This window comes from Elgaria multicarinata, chromosome 2, assembly GCF_023053635.1.
Source record: "Elgaria multicarinata webbii isolate HBS135686 ecotype San Diego chromosome 2, rElgMul1.1.pri, whole genome shotgun sequence".
In the NCBI taxonomy this organism is placed as follows: domain Eukaryota; kingdom Metazoa; phylum Chordata; class Lepidosauria; order Squamata; family Anguidae; genus Elgaria; species Elgaria multicarinata.
In genome coordinates, this window is record NC_086172.1 from 25,589,918 (window position 1) to 25,604,080 (window position 14,163).

Sequence of the window (14,163 nt, forward strand, 5' to 3'; positions counted from 1 at the left end):
GTATGTGTGTATTTTCTGTCCAGGAATTAATCTTTAGAAAGGGAGCACACCCCACTGGGTGGGTGGTTTTATTGTTATTAGGTGAGGCCATTTATTCTATTGGGAAGTTAAACAAAAATCACTGACCTGATCTCTATGCTCTTTCATGACTCCACCTCTTTCTGCGCTTGTTCCTGGTTGGATAGGAGGAAGTAATCCTGTACCCACTGGAGGTCCTCTTTCTTTGCCTTTGGAATTCTTCAGATGCCTTTGGTTAACTGGAGAAGCCCAGAGGAGAACAGAGATCAAAGAATGTTGTCCTGATCCATATAAAGTTAGTTGCGATCATGCAGACAAGCTGGAGGGAGTTCAGAGGAGGGCAACGAGCGTGATCAGGGGTCTGGAAACAAAGCCCTGAAAGAACTGGGCATGTTTAGCCTTGAGAAGAGAAGACTGAGGGGAGACATGTAAGCACTCTTCAAGTATCTGAAAGATTGTCACACAGAGGAGGGCCACCAGGGGTGGGCAGAAGGTAGAGCTCCAAATATTTGGAACTTCAACTCCCAGAAACCCCTGCTAGCCAATGGTCAGAAATACTGGGACTGCAGACCAAAACATCTGGAGATCTACTTTCTGTCCAGTAGAAACCTGACCTAACCTGAACCCTGCTCAAAATCTGATCCATAGCAGATCTCTGCAACCCAGGCTACAGCACAGGGCTTTGGCAGAATGTACAGCCTGAAACAAGGCTGTACTGCTTTACCTTGGCAGTGGAGCCCACGTGATGGAATGCTCCTACACAACCTTGCATATCGAAAGCTAGCATGTTAGGGGAAAGTGTCTGCTAGAATCCTCTTTTCTGACGTACACATTTTCTATGTGAAGGGGATTTTGTTCTGGTATGGAAGACTATTCAATCACTACCGGCACACTGAGGTGGTATAGCCTAGATACCGGTTGACCAACTCAGTAGGAACAAGGCAACCCTCTACAAAGAATCCCGGGACACATCTCTTTCAAATCATGCAATTTAGCTCCTTCGGGTAGCAAACTCTGAGGCTGCAGATATGCTTGTTTTTGTCTCCGTACCAGATTTTGCAACAGTCGCCTCTAGTTCAGAGATGATATCCAGCATGGCTTTCCCCAACCTGATGCCTTCTAGATGTTTTAGAGTAAAACTTACAAGATTCCTGACCATTGGTTTTGGTTATGCTGTGGTACTTATCTACTACGGTCTTATGGGTGGACATTAGGAGTTGGAATGAATTGCTTTGCCCTTCAGCATGTAATGGAAGGGGGGAAATAAGCTCCCACAAGACCCATATGCTGGCTGGGGCTGATAGGAATTGAAGTCAAAACTTCTGTAGGCTCCAGGTTAGGGATGGCCAACTTAGCATAAGGTTAAACATAATCTGGAAGGAGGTAGACATCCTGCCAGGATTTGCTTCCTGTCCCTCTATGTTCCCCTAATCCAGGGGTAGCAAACTCCAGCAGAAAGAGACAGACAGACTGGTAGAATGTTCTGTCTTCGTCCTGTAACCAACCCCAGTCCTACATTTAATCGTATGCCTGTGTTTCACATGTAGAAACCATTGCTTTCATTAGGGATTCTCAGAATATCACTAATGAATATCCACCACATTAAAATGATCTGCTGAGGCCTTTTATTTGGCTCACATCAGCCTGTGAGCTCCATCAGATGAGTGTTTTATTGTACGCTCGTTACGGGGCCCTCATGGGTTTTCGCATGTCCTATTCACAACGTCGTCTGCGTCCTGTGCCTCCCGCCCCTTCTAGCCTTCTTTGTGTGATCAAAAAAACACCCCAGTAAGTCTGACTCATTTTTTTTAGATGGAACTTGCTGCTATCCCCTGCTGTGTGCAGGAGAAGCATCAGGATCAAAATGGCCCTCTGTTTCCTTCCTCTTTCAAAAGACACAAATGCATGGGTGGAGAAACGATGGTAAGGAAACACGATTTTCCCTGGTGTGATGACACTCTTAGTTTCTTACCGCTGTAGGAGATCTTTCTACCAGGAAAAAACCCGCCATAGAAAGTCACATGGGATTTCTCACACCAAAGCTCAGAAGTCTCATTATTGATGCTTCCCAAAGGTGGATAATCTACAGTTTGTTTTGGTATTTCACTGTGGCCTGGATCCTCCTTTGCAGTCTTCCCATCTTGGTGAACTCCAACCCATCTGTCCTAGAAGATAGCAGAACACCTTACTTAAAAAGCTGCATTTATGAATGTTTCAGCTTCAGCTTTCAGTGAAGAGTCACATTCCTTTCCTCTAGCCATCTCCTACATCGCATAGAAGTGCATAGGGTGGCCACATGTCCCCTTTTACAAAGGACAATCCTCTATTTGGTGGGTGGACAGAGGACCATCCTTTATTTGAAGGCATCCTCTGTTTGAACGGCTGCCCTGTCCAATTCTAATTTAAAGATAGATAATGAACCATAAGAACTGTTCTCCACCAACAGTGAGCACCTGAACAGCAGACTGAACTGAGGTCATCCGGTCACAGTCTTCTCCACTGTGATAAGATCTACTGTAATATATATCTATTTAAATTATAATAAGAATTTCTAAATTTGAATCTATACGTAAACATTAGCATATGCAGATTTTATACAAATAACTGCCCTATTTTGTCCTCTATTTTGGCTTCTCATAAAAGGCTACCTTACAGAGTGAACCCCTGGCTGGCTTTGGTGACTGGGTGACTCCAAGTTAACTGTTTCATGAAGAGGCCTAAAAAGAAACTGCCACCAGCAGCATTGTCAGGAAAGGTGAGGTGTCATACATCAGGTTTTGGTCACCATTCAAAGGCAGAATATTATTAGTAATTTAATCAAATCTATTATATATTTATGGGTGGTGGTGGGCTGTCACCATCTGAATGTTCTACCTCAGGTGTCAGTTTTGCTTTGAACCACTGGGGGCTATCACATTGGGTGAAAAGACAAAGGTTGCACCACCACCACCACTTCTGTTTTATGCCAGTAGGCATATAAACGTCAAGGGCTAAAGGGATCAAACTGAATTAAAAACTGTAGTAGTTGGTTAAAACGATCTCTGCTTTGTCCTGATTACCAGGGAGGACCAGAGAGGATAAAGCAGGGGATCTTAGTTAGAGGCAGCTGAGCGCGACATTCTAAAATGCTGGCAATTCCTTCACATACACACACTGTAGTGAATGTGATTTCACTTTACCTACTCCCATGTGAGGGCAAAGCTATTGCCCTTACGTGAGAAGAAAGAAGTAGCAGAAGGGAGGGAAAGCAATATTTGAAGAGCACCAGGAGTCTGGCTGAAGAGACAGCAGAGAACCAGTCTTGCAGAGCTTTGCAAGTTGTGAAGAAGAGGGAATTTCTGCAAGTACAACTTTTCTCGCCTCTGCAGCAGCAGCTACAGCCTAAAACTTTGGTCTGGTTTACACATGGATTTGGGTCATATGACCTAAACCCCGGAGGATGCACCCATCTACTTACACATGAGGGGAATCTTTGGGGAGAGTATGAAGAAGGCATACTTGGGAAACCCCACTCTTATGATCTATCCACCACAAAAAAAGTGGACATATTGAGGTGTACTGTATAGCAAGGGTGTTAAACCTCTTTCAGCCCAAGGACGGAATTCCATTTTGGAGAAGCTCTTGGGCTTCTTGCCGTCTTTTGTATCCGGTCATGCTAGGCAGGGCTCCTGCAGCTTTAACTGTTGTGCTGAAGAGAGGATTTCACCAGGTGCTGCATGCATACAAATAACATTGTTGTGCTTCACAACTGAGGTAATACAAAGGCTACACAAAGCTACCTAAAGCTCCCCCTACCTCCATCCCCTCCTCCATAAGCTTGTTAAATCAAGGCTCTGAGATTATCAAGCTGCACCCCTGCTTGCTAAACTTCAAAATGCTCTTATTTTTAAATTTTAAACGAGCTAAGAGTTAAGTCACCTTCTATCTGAAGTGTGAGAGAAGTTTCAAAGCTTGCAATTGCAAGCCACTCATATTAGTTTCTTTCGGCCCTCCTTTGTTATATATAAACTTTCAAATCCTGAGGGAATGGACCACCTTATCATCTTTGTCCTCACAATTTATTTCCCAGAAGTAAATGTGGGCACATTTTTACACTTTCAAGCTAAACTGCAAACATGTTAGCTTACCAAACAGACATAAAATGCACTCACGGCTGCAGCAAGTGTATCGTGGCTTCCCTTTTTTCTGTTGAATAACTAAAAGTGCTATTGGAACTCTGAATAGGGTGACCATATGAAAAGGAGGACAGGGCTCCTGTATCTTTAACAGTTGTATTGAAAGGGGAATTTCAGCAGATGTCATTTGTATATATGGAGAACCTGATGAAATTTCCTCTTCATCACAACAGTTAAAGCTGTAAGTACCCTGCCCTCTTTTCCATTAGAAGAAGGAGTTCTTTATTGTGTCTTAGCAAACTGTCAGTTTACACAAACACAGAATAAAACACAGGATTAAACACTATGCAATTTAAAACTCTACCAACAATCCATTAAGAGTTGAATAGTTTTCCATACGGCTTTTTGACTTTGTGGCACGTATTTGTAGAGCACTGACAATAAATTTGGCAGTTCTAAACGATACATACTTCTCAGCATCAGACAATAGGAAACGAAGTCTTCAGCCATTTTGTTGAATTAAAAAAAATATCAATACAGTTTTCCAGCTTTATTAAGCTAAGACTTTAGGGTGCCCATATGAAAAGGAGGACAGGGCTCCTGTATCTTTAACAGTTGCATAGAAAAGGAAATTTCAGCAGGTGTCATTTGTATATATGGGGAACCTTGTGAAATTTCCTCTTCATCACTAAAATTAAAGCTGCAGGTGCCCTTCCTTCTTTTAAATCTGGCCACTCTAGTATAGCTCCTGCAGCTTTGTTGTGATGAAGAGGGAATTTCACCAGGTTCTCCATATATACAAATGACACCTGCTGAAATTCCCTTTTCTATGCAACTGTTAAAGATACAGGAGCCCTGTCCTCCTTTTCATATGGGCACCCTAACTCTGAAGCATTCAAGCCACTCCCAGCAGTTGCCACAAGAAGAATTATTTTGGCTAGTGTTGTATCTGTATTGAATGGAATCAGGAAATCTCTAACTGGTAGAAGGTTAGGGTGGGGTGGGGACTTGTAATACCTCTGGGATTCCTATGTGTGCTGTATTCTGACTCCAGGTGGACTCTTTTGTATGCTGCGGTCTCAGGTGAAAACTCAGTCTCCTTACTGAAATCCTTAAAGGAATTCGTGTTTTCCCTTTGGCATTTCCCCCTTCTTCATAGTCTTCAACTAGCCTGGCTTTATTTTCAGGTTGCTTGTAAAACAAAGGGCTGTGGACTGCAAGATAGGTGAAGAAGTCAGTATCCCAACACAAAATGAAGTGATCACATAACACAAACAAAATCCATCCTTGCTTAGAGAAAAAAGTATAATGCTTACAGCACAAGCCAACATATCTTTACTCAGAAGTAAACCCCACTATGCTCAATGGGGCTTACTCCTAAGTAAGTGTGTATAGGCTGGCATGGTTAGGCAGTTTTCACACGTCATGTATAAATTGGGTTTTTTAAATTACCGTCTTGGTAATTTGCCTGAGGAAAGAATGTGAATTCGATTTAAAATGGGCTCGTTTCCACTTTTCTGTTCTGTATTAACAACATTCGCAAGTGTACACAGATAGCCTGAGAATGTCTTAAAGGTACTTTCACTGTGAAAGCAGGCCATACTGGGTCCTGAAGCAGATTGCTTCCTTCTATTACTATTTATTTATTTTATTAAAACATTTTTATCCCACCCTATGTCATTGGGATCTCAGGGTGGCGTAGAGATAAAGTCAAGCAGTAAAAAACAATAAATAATGTACACAGTTAAAAACGTATTAACACAATAACAAGCTAAAACCAGTAGAAAATTTTAAAGCAATAAAACAATGAATTTTAAAACAATAAAACAACTAATTAATATTGGGCACAATCTGTTGCAGCGGTGTTGAACCTCAGGCCAAATCTGTGCCAACAGGGGTCCCAATCTGGCCCTCTTGGGTTCCCTTCCCCAGGCCCCACCCCTTTCTCCAACCACCAATCAATCCGTGGTCATTGTCCCCCCCCCCCACCATTCTATGAGATTTAGATGCGTTTCTTAAGGCTTAGTTACCAACAATAAGAGCTTTAAGCTAAAATATTCTGGTATTCTCGGAATTTTTGTTTCATCCCTTTTGCCTCCAGCCCTGCCCTTCTGCTGGAATGTGTCCTTCCTGAAATCTTCTGCCCTTAGGCTGAAAGAAGTTTGACACTGCTGATCTATTGGGATAATCTAGGGTGACCATATGGAAAGGGAAACAGGGCTCTTGTATCTTTAACAGTTGTATAGAAAAGGGAATTTCAGCAGGTGACATTGTGAGTTGCCTCTGACCGTGCCTCAGAAGGCAACTGCACACACAGGAGGGCACAACTGCTGATCTTAATGGACACACAATTCCACATGGGAGGAGATAGTCCTTCAAGTAGCCTAGCCTCAAGCTGCTTAGGGCTGTAAAGCTGATAACCAGCATCTTCAACTGCACTCAGAAATGAGGCTGGCCCAAGACATTTTGCTGCCTGAGGTAAACGACAAAATGGTGCCTCCTTCTATTCTATGTGCAAAAACCAAATGGACTGGTAGTTTTATCTTCCTTCAGCACTGGCAATGGGAGTGCATCCTTCACCACACCTGAAGGCAGCAGGATAGCTTAGGGAGTGCAGGGCAGCCCACATGACCCACAGCTCTCTCTTATAGCACCTCACTGCCACCTCCCATCATCTATGGTCTGAGGCAACTGCTTCACTCTGCCCTTTCAGAAATTAACTGGCAGTCAGCACAGCTGACGCAATAAAGGAGTCACATGATCTCAGCACATCCCACCCCCAGTCAAAAATTTAGCAGCTAAAACGTTTTCAAGAGGTTTTTGAGGGCAGCCCCACATAGGGCATGTTCAAACGCGATGTAACTAATGCATGTCAGACTCTTGCCACTTCACACTGTAGTAGGAACAGTTACAGTTGACACTTTAGCTGAAGCAGGGCACTCCCTGTACAGACACTAAAATCAAATCATAAATATCTCTGTCATGTTAAAATGTATTCATTTCCTACTGTACCTGGATTAGTCGCTTGTTCTTCTAACTCAGTCTGTAAGTATGAACAAGGTGAGCAGAAAATATGCAGAAGATTATATTTTGGTGGAACAGCTGATAGATCCTGTAGTTTCTTTCTGTGATCTGGTAAGTTTTCCTCAAGCAACAAGGGGTCCTTGATGTATCCTGGAATGTATATTACATACAGATGTCATTTGAAACGAAAAGGAAGACAGGAAGCTGTATTTCGGCAGGGCCTAAGGCAAAAGGGAACTGGTTCCAAAGGCAAAAGGGGTCAGGCCCAAATACCAAAAAACTGTATATTTTTTGCTTAAAGCTCTTACTGTCAATAACTAAGCTTTAGTAGAGGCATCTACCTCCTAAAGGTAACCTCCTAAAGGTAACTAAGCCTTTAGGAGAGGTAGGCCTATGTACACCAGGTGCTGGGGGACATGGTGGGAGGTTGCTGTTTCACTCGTGTCCTGCTGGTGGGTTCCTGGTCAACAGCTATTTGGCCACTGTGTGAACAGAGTACTGGACTAGATGGACCCTCAGTCTGATCCAGCAGGGCTCTGCTTAGGTTCTTAGGTTCTTATTTCAACCTTTTTGAATGGGGAACAGGTCCATGCACAGAAGCTGGGAAACCACCAGACGATGGGTGGTTGGAGGGATGGAGCATGGGCATCTACATAAGCCCAGAGGAAAGCCCAAGAGCATTTGGCCCGAGGGCCAGAGGTTCAACTCCCCTGGTCTATAGTACGCTGACTGGTAGAGACTCTCATGGCTTTCAGACAACAGTCTTTCCAACTCATAGTACATCATCCAGAAATGTAGCAATTTGTTTCCTATCAAGTTATGCTTGAAATCAATGGAACTGTTCTCCATTTATTTTAATTAATACTGCATCAGTTCTTTGGAAGGAGCATTTTTTATTTTGAAAACACGCTTCCTAAAATTGCATTTTCTGTCTGAGCAATTTACAATGCTTTTCTTTCTACATCTCCCAAAGTACTACCTTATGATATATCTGCACTGATCTTGGCTTATTGATAGTTTTTTTTAGTAAAACTGACCTGCACACTGAAGCTTTCGTAAAATGCTTGGATCCCAGGTCTGTGAGAGTTTGAGGAGGTACCTCTTGGCTGAATAGCCTGGTCTCATCTGTCTCTCGGTCTGGATGTCTGGATCACTTAGGAAGTGAAGATACGGCTGCCAAGTCATCCTTTTCTTATCCCTCCATAGCTATACGACGGACAACATGATGTCAACAACTTAAAATGTCCATCCCCATAAAATGGATGATGACTTACAGACTTTAATCAAGTTTCCCCAAAAGATCTTTGAAGGCATCTCCAACCAGAAGAGTTGAAGAAGAAAATAATGTGATGGCTGATGCAGAGAGATAAGTGTTTTGAGACTCACAAAGGACCTAAAAACTCCTCAAATTCATTTGAACAATGAGGGTGATGACAGATATAGCATATTAAGAACAGTAGAGCATTTAGAAACCAACCTGACATCATTTAATACATTTTTTTTCTTGTCCAGGACAAGCTCTAAAAAAAGAAGAAGTTCTGTGTGTTTGCAGTGTAGTTAAGTTCGAACTGGTAAAAGCAAATCCTAAAGGGTCCCCTATTGACTAGCACTTGTGAAATCACCAACATACCTTCTCCTAAATCCCTTGAGCAGTTTCTTTTTTTAAAAAAAAATGCAATTTTTTAATAAGGTGAAAGATGGACATACATAATTTATAAATTGCTTTAATTTTATTTTATTTTTAAAGTGGGCACTCTGCCTGAAAAATGCAGTGGTGTAACACTGATGACTAAATCTCATTTGAATTGATTGCATGGTGGGTCTCATTCTAGTTCTAGTAGAGCATAAAACACGTGTTAAACCTCAACTAACAGTAGGAGAATTTTGATGTACATGTCCGTCAAAATGCACATCCCACTGCAGTTGGACAGCATTCTGACTTGGATGAAATCTTCATCTGTATCCAGTTTATGTCCATAGTGCCCAATCCAGCAAATGATGTGTGCATAAACCAATTTACACACAGAGATCGCCTTTGCTAGGTTGGGGTATACACAACTAAATAAGTTTTACTTGTTGTCATAAAACACAACAAAATTAACATGCCAATACAAAATTCAAGAATAGTACTCACATAAGGTCACGCCATGAACCACGATGACAAGAACCATACATGTTTTCATGATATCCACAGTTAATTGCTAAAAGCGATTTATCACAGATGCAGAACATATCTTTTGGCACAGACACTCCATTACATTGCCAGTTAATACACAGAAATCTCCTTAGCTAGATTGGGAATTGGGATGCAAATGTGTAAGGCCACCTTTGCCCAACCTGCAGCCGGCGGTGGTGGTGTCTGCTCCACTAATTTTCTCTACCACACCTAACATTTTTTCCACAAAGAAATAATTAAAAAACACTTTACAATTTTGCCTTTAAAAGGCCTGAAAACCAGGTAAACTGCCCCCCACTCCCCATATTGCTTTGGCATCTTCCCAGATCATTTAGGCTCACTACAGGCCTGCAACCTGGTGCCCTTGAGCAGTATTGGATTACAACTCCCATAATTCTCAGTCAGCATGGCCATGCTCGCTGGGAATTATGGTTGTAGTCCAACGCATCTGGAGAACACCAGATTGGGGAAGGCTGATGTAAAGCATACTGTGAAGCTTTACATTTTGAAGCTGGGATCACCCTTCAGGTGAATCATTGGGATCACTTTTAAAATATGACGTCTAATCCGACTCAAAGATGAATAAAGATGAGAAGCTTCCTGGCAACAAGGAGCATCATCACACGGGGGGAAATCACGTTTCCTTACCATCGCTTCTCCACCCCGCATATGTCCCTCATTACTTCCACTTTCTACCTGGAGGGGAAAGAGGAAGTAATAAACAAAGACCACGTGGCCCATTCAGGGACCGTTTGTAGCGTGCCGCTTTTCCTGCACACAGCAGGAGATCGCAGCACATTCCGTGTTTTTTTTTAAAAAAGTCGGATTAAAAGGGGTCTATTTTGCGACAGAAAATGAGAGGAAGAAGCGGGAGGCGCTCAGGAGGCAGATGACATCATCTAAAGGACGCGTGCATATCTGTAAGTGGACAGTAGCAAGTATGTGATAAAACGCTTGTCTGATGGACCTCAAGATCAATCTTACAATGGAGATCTAAGACTTAGGGCACAATCCTATGCAGTCTTAGACGGTATAAAGTCCTTCAACTTTATGATGGGTAGAGAATGCTGGGAGTTGTAGGACTTTTTTTCTTTCTAAACCTGCATAGGATTGCACCCTTAATCTTTCCAATATGGAAGCTGACGACTTTCTTAAAAAGATTTGATGGTAAACAAGATTCTACTAAATAAACATGAATATAAACTTAAACCAGACTCTGAATCAACTTTTTAAAGTATTCAGTGAATCACTCTACTTTGCTGAGTTTTTTAAAAATCTTTTTTTTTTTGACATCCTGGGTTGGGTTTCATCTACGAGTAGAAAAAAACGCCAGAGGCCTTAATAATGCAGAATAAACAACCCATGTAGACAAAATGGCTCCTATCGTACTGAGAAAAACAAACCAACCTGTTGTCACTTGATTTCTTGCACTGTCCTATTTATGAGATTGCTTCATTGTAAGTAGAAGCCAGTTTTGGGACTGGAATAGCATGTTATACTTACCGTGTTAGTGAGATAATAATATGCAAATGCACTATTGACAGATGTTATACCTGGAGACCCAGACAGTCTTTCTGGTTTTACATTACTACAATGATGGTTGTACCTATTGCAAAAAAATACCCCCAGAAGACAACCTGGAAAGTTCATCCACAAAAACAATGCAACATGCAATAATAATAACAATAACAATAATAATAATAATAATAATAAGAAGAAGAAGAAGAAGAAGAAGAAGAAGAAGAAGAAGAAGAAGAAGAAGTAGTGAGGAAGATCACCAGATTGCTAGAGCTCCAGAAGAGAACATGCAAACATATATACACAGGCTTCTGCATATGTATCCGTAGCTGGAGTAGGAGCAGAACACAGTAAGAGGTGGTGAAGTGCTATGAGTCTGGTTCCTTCCCATTGTTAGAAATGTTGGAGTGTTTTCAATCAATTTTAGTAGTTAGCCTTTGGCTGATTGATACCCATCAAATAGCGGATATACCGACAATTGTTTTAGGTGGGTTCCATCTGTGATTTTATACTAACAAGAATTAATAAGAGAAAAATCTTTTGATGCAGTTTTCATTATTATAAACTATACTTCTTATAGCATCACGTCAAAATATAACATATTATGCAAGATAAGACACATTTCTTCTTATTATAAAGGAGAGCAGTGCTAAGGATTTTGAGATCCTAATAGTTCAACAGGAAATAGTATTTCTTGAACGTTTCTTTATTTCATCTAAAAGGATCTGCAGAGCACTTTTCTGTGCAGCTCTGAACAGGTTGTACCTGGCCGGTACACAGACCTGATGAGCTTCTAGGTGCTAAGACACTGCCTCGTTACAAAATCAGAACAAACTCACACAGTTTGTGTAGTGATTATCTCATAGCTATTAGCATCTACTGTCTCGTAAATTAAGGCTCACAGTTTTCAACTTCTAAAACATTCCCAGAAAATTAAAACACACACATAAGAGGTGTATACATACACCTTTCAGGCTAAATATAATTAATTTTGAATTATAACTTTGAGAAAACAACTCATGACTCCACATTAGCTAATTAAACCTAAATATACAAATACTTCTAGACAACTATATAGCAAGCTTTTTGATGTTTGCACCTCATGCAATATTTCTTGCTCGTTAGTTGACAAGCGAAAGTACACTTTTGACCTTAAATAACAGAGGCTGACATGACACTTCATGACTCAAATAATTCTTTGACCCAAGTGAGAGGGCTTTATAACCCACCTCTCCTTTTCTTCTGATACTATCAAGGTCATCTTTCCAATTAATTTTCATAAGTCATCCGGAATTAACTGTGAACTTGTAGCTTTGGGGCTGTATTTTCATGGGGAAAGCCCTGCGGTGCCTGCGCAGCTGCATGGTGTCAGTTAGACGATGCAGGCTCAGCTTCACAGCCACTGTAGGGCTTAACTGCGAAGCTGCGGATAGGAAAAGTCAGGGACTTACCCCAGCTTTTTCAATCGGAGTGACATCAGTACGGCTCTTCCACCATCTGACGTTGCTCCGGAGCCAATCCGGGGGCAATCCCTGGTGGAAGGCGACCAGTAATCGGTCGCCTTCCACCAAGAAGAGGACAGGGGGCAGCTCTGGTACCCAGATGGCCTCTGGAAACCCCACGCTCCCTCCTTGATGTCGGGATTACCTGTTGCCACCCTGGGAGAGGAAAACCACAGGGATTCGGAGGGAGGCGATGCCAAAACAGCCCCCTGGTGTGTCTTCCTTTTAATACAATCACCACTTCCTACTTATTTAAATGTTTAAAATGTTAATTATTTCTTATTAAGCAGTTGCTCTTCATTTTATTTTATTTTTATTATTTATTATTATTACATTTATATCCTGCCTTTTTTCCTTTTGCAAGGAACCCAAAGTCCTCTTCTTCTCCATTTTATCCTCACAACAACCCTGTGAGGTAGGTTAGTCTGAGAGTCATTGACTGGCCCAAAGTCACCTAGAGAGCTTCATCACCAAGGGGGGGGGGACTAGAACCTGGGACTCCCAAGTCCCAATCCAACACTCTAATCACCACACCACACGGTCTTTATAAAAAGACATATCGCTGCAAAAGAGGTGAGTTAACAATTTCTCAATAGCCTTCCTAGCAATTGCAATTGAGTTGTTCTTTAAAATCCTTGACATTTCTGTTCAAAACTCTCCCATGTTTTCCAACACACCTTCCCTCTTTTTTTTGTAATGCAGAAAATCCATTGATTAAGGGAGGGAAACCCAAATAGTTGTGCAATACCTTAGCTCCGGCTCCCCCTGGAAGCACCTCCAGTTGGAACATTGGTGATAACCAGTGTACACTCAATATTCTATTTTTTATTTATTTATTTATTACATTTTTATACCGCCCAATAGCCGAAGCTCTCTGGGCGGTTCACAAAAATTCTATTGAGATTTTTGGAGGAGGGCACGAGAAAATCATGCATGGCCATCAGCAGTTGCATGCCCTGCACTGGAATAAATATACCTGGCGGTGGGGGGAGGCTTTCTCTGCCACAAATGGGTGGTAGAGAGGCAGAGGGTCACCGCCCCATTCGCCCCACAACCATAATTGATGACAGCGCTGAAATACCAAAAGCAGGGATTTATTTCCTCTCTGCTCTCCACTCCGGCTAGCACAATTGTCGCTTTTCTAACTGGACTCCATTCGTATTGTAACAGTATGAAAGAACTGCTGGATTTGGGCTGGATGAGGTGTAGTTTGTGGGAGGAGCCAGGAAGTAGCTGACTGCAACACCCACTGCTTCTGGCCTGAGGAGAGCGAGGCCACAGGCTTAGGGGGCGTTTGTTTAAATAAAATGTGGAGGTTCGGTCATAAAGCAGAGTCTGTTTGGTTCTGTGGGGTGCAATGCTGCACCAACTTTGAAACACATGGCCCTGTCAGCTGTGAGTGTTTAGTTGCATCAGGGCCAATGCTAGACAGCTTCCTAGATTCCTAAGGCTGGAGACTGATTTATTAGTGATCCTCCCTTCACACACATGTAGTAACCTTGGTTACTTTAGCCTGAATAACTTGGATATCAAGCCAGATTTCATGAATTTGATTGAAAGCTTTTCTTGGAGGGTGAATGTTACTGTAAAAAAGTTTAAAGACAAGGAAACATTAACTGTAGTGCTTGAGGGAAGAGAATACTCAGTTTGCATGATCACAGGGGGAGAAACAAACCACAGTGGTGTATATCCCCCGCTGTGCATGCTGGGGGAGGGGGAATTTTCATAATTACCCTCCTTTGGGCAGCTTGCCATGTTGTGTCTCCTGAAGCAGGTCTCCTGAAGCTTTAACTGTTGTGATGAATTTATT

The 14,163-nt window shown here is 42.0% G+C and overlaps 1 protein-coding gene across 1 annotated transcript in view; it reads right to left on the reverse strand.

Moving 5' to 3' along the window:
- KIAA2012 (KIAA2012 ortholog) overlaps positions 1-14,163 on the reverse strand; it is a 95,267-nt gene that overhangs the window by 66,547 nt on the left and 14,557 nt on the right. Inside the window, exons 3-7 of the mRNA XM_063115882.1 lie at positions 8,195-8,363; positions 7,146-7,307; positions 5,151-5,347; positions 1,991-2,183; positions 127-257 (exon numbers count right to left, since the gene is read on the reverse strand). Of these exons, the coding sequence (XP_062971952.1) occupies positions 127-257; positions 1,991-2,183; positions 5,151-5,347; positions 7,146-7,307; positions 8,195-8,363 (852 nt within the window). The remainder of the gene's footprint in view (positions 1-126; positions 258-1,990; positions 2,184-5,150; positions 5,348-7,145; positions 7,308-8,194; positions 8,364-14,163) is intronic.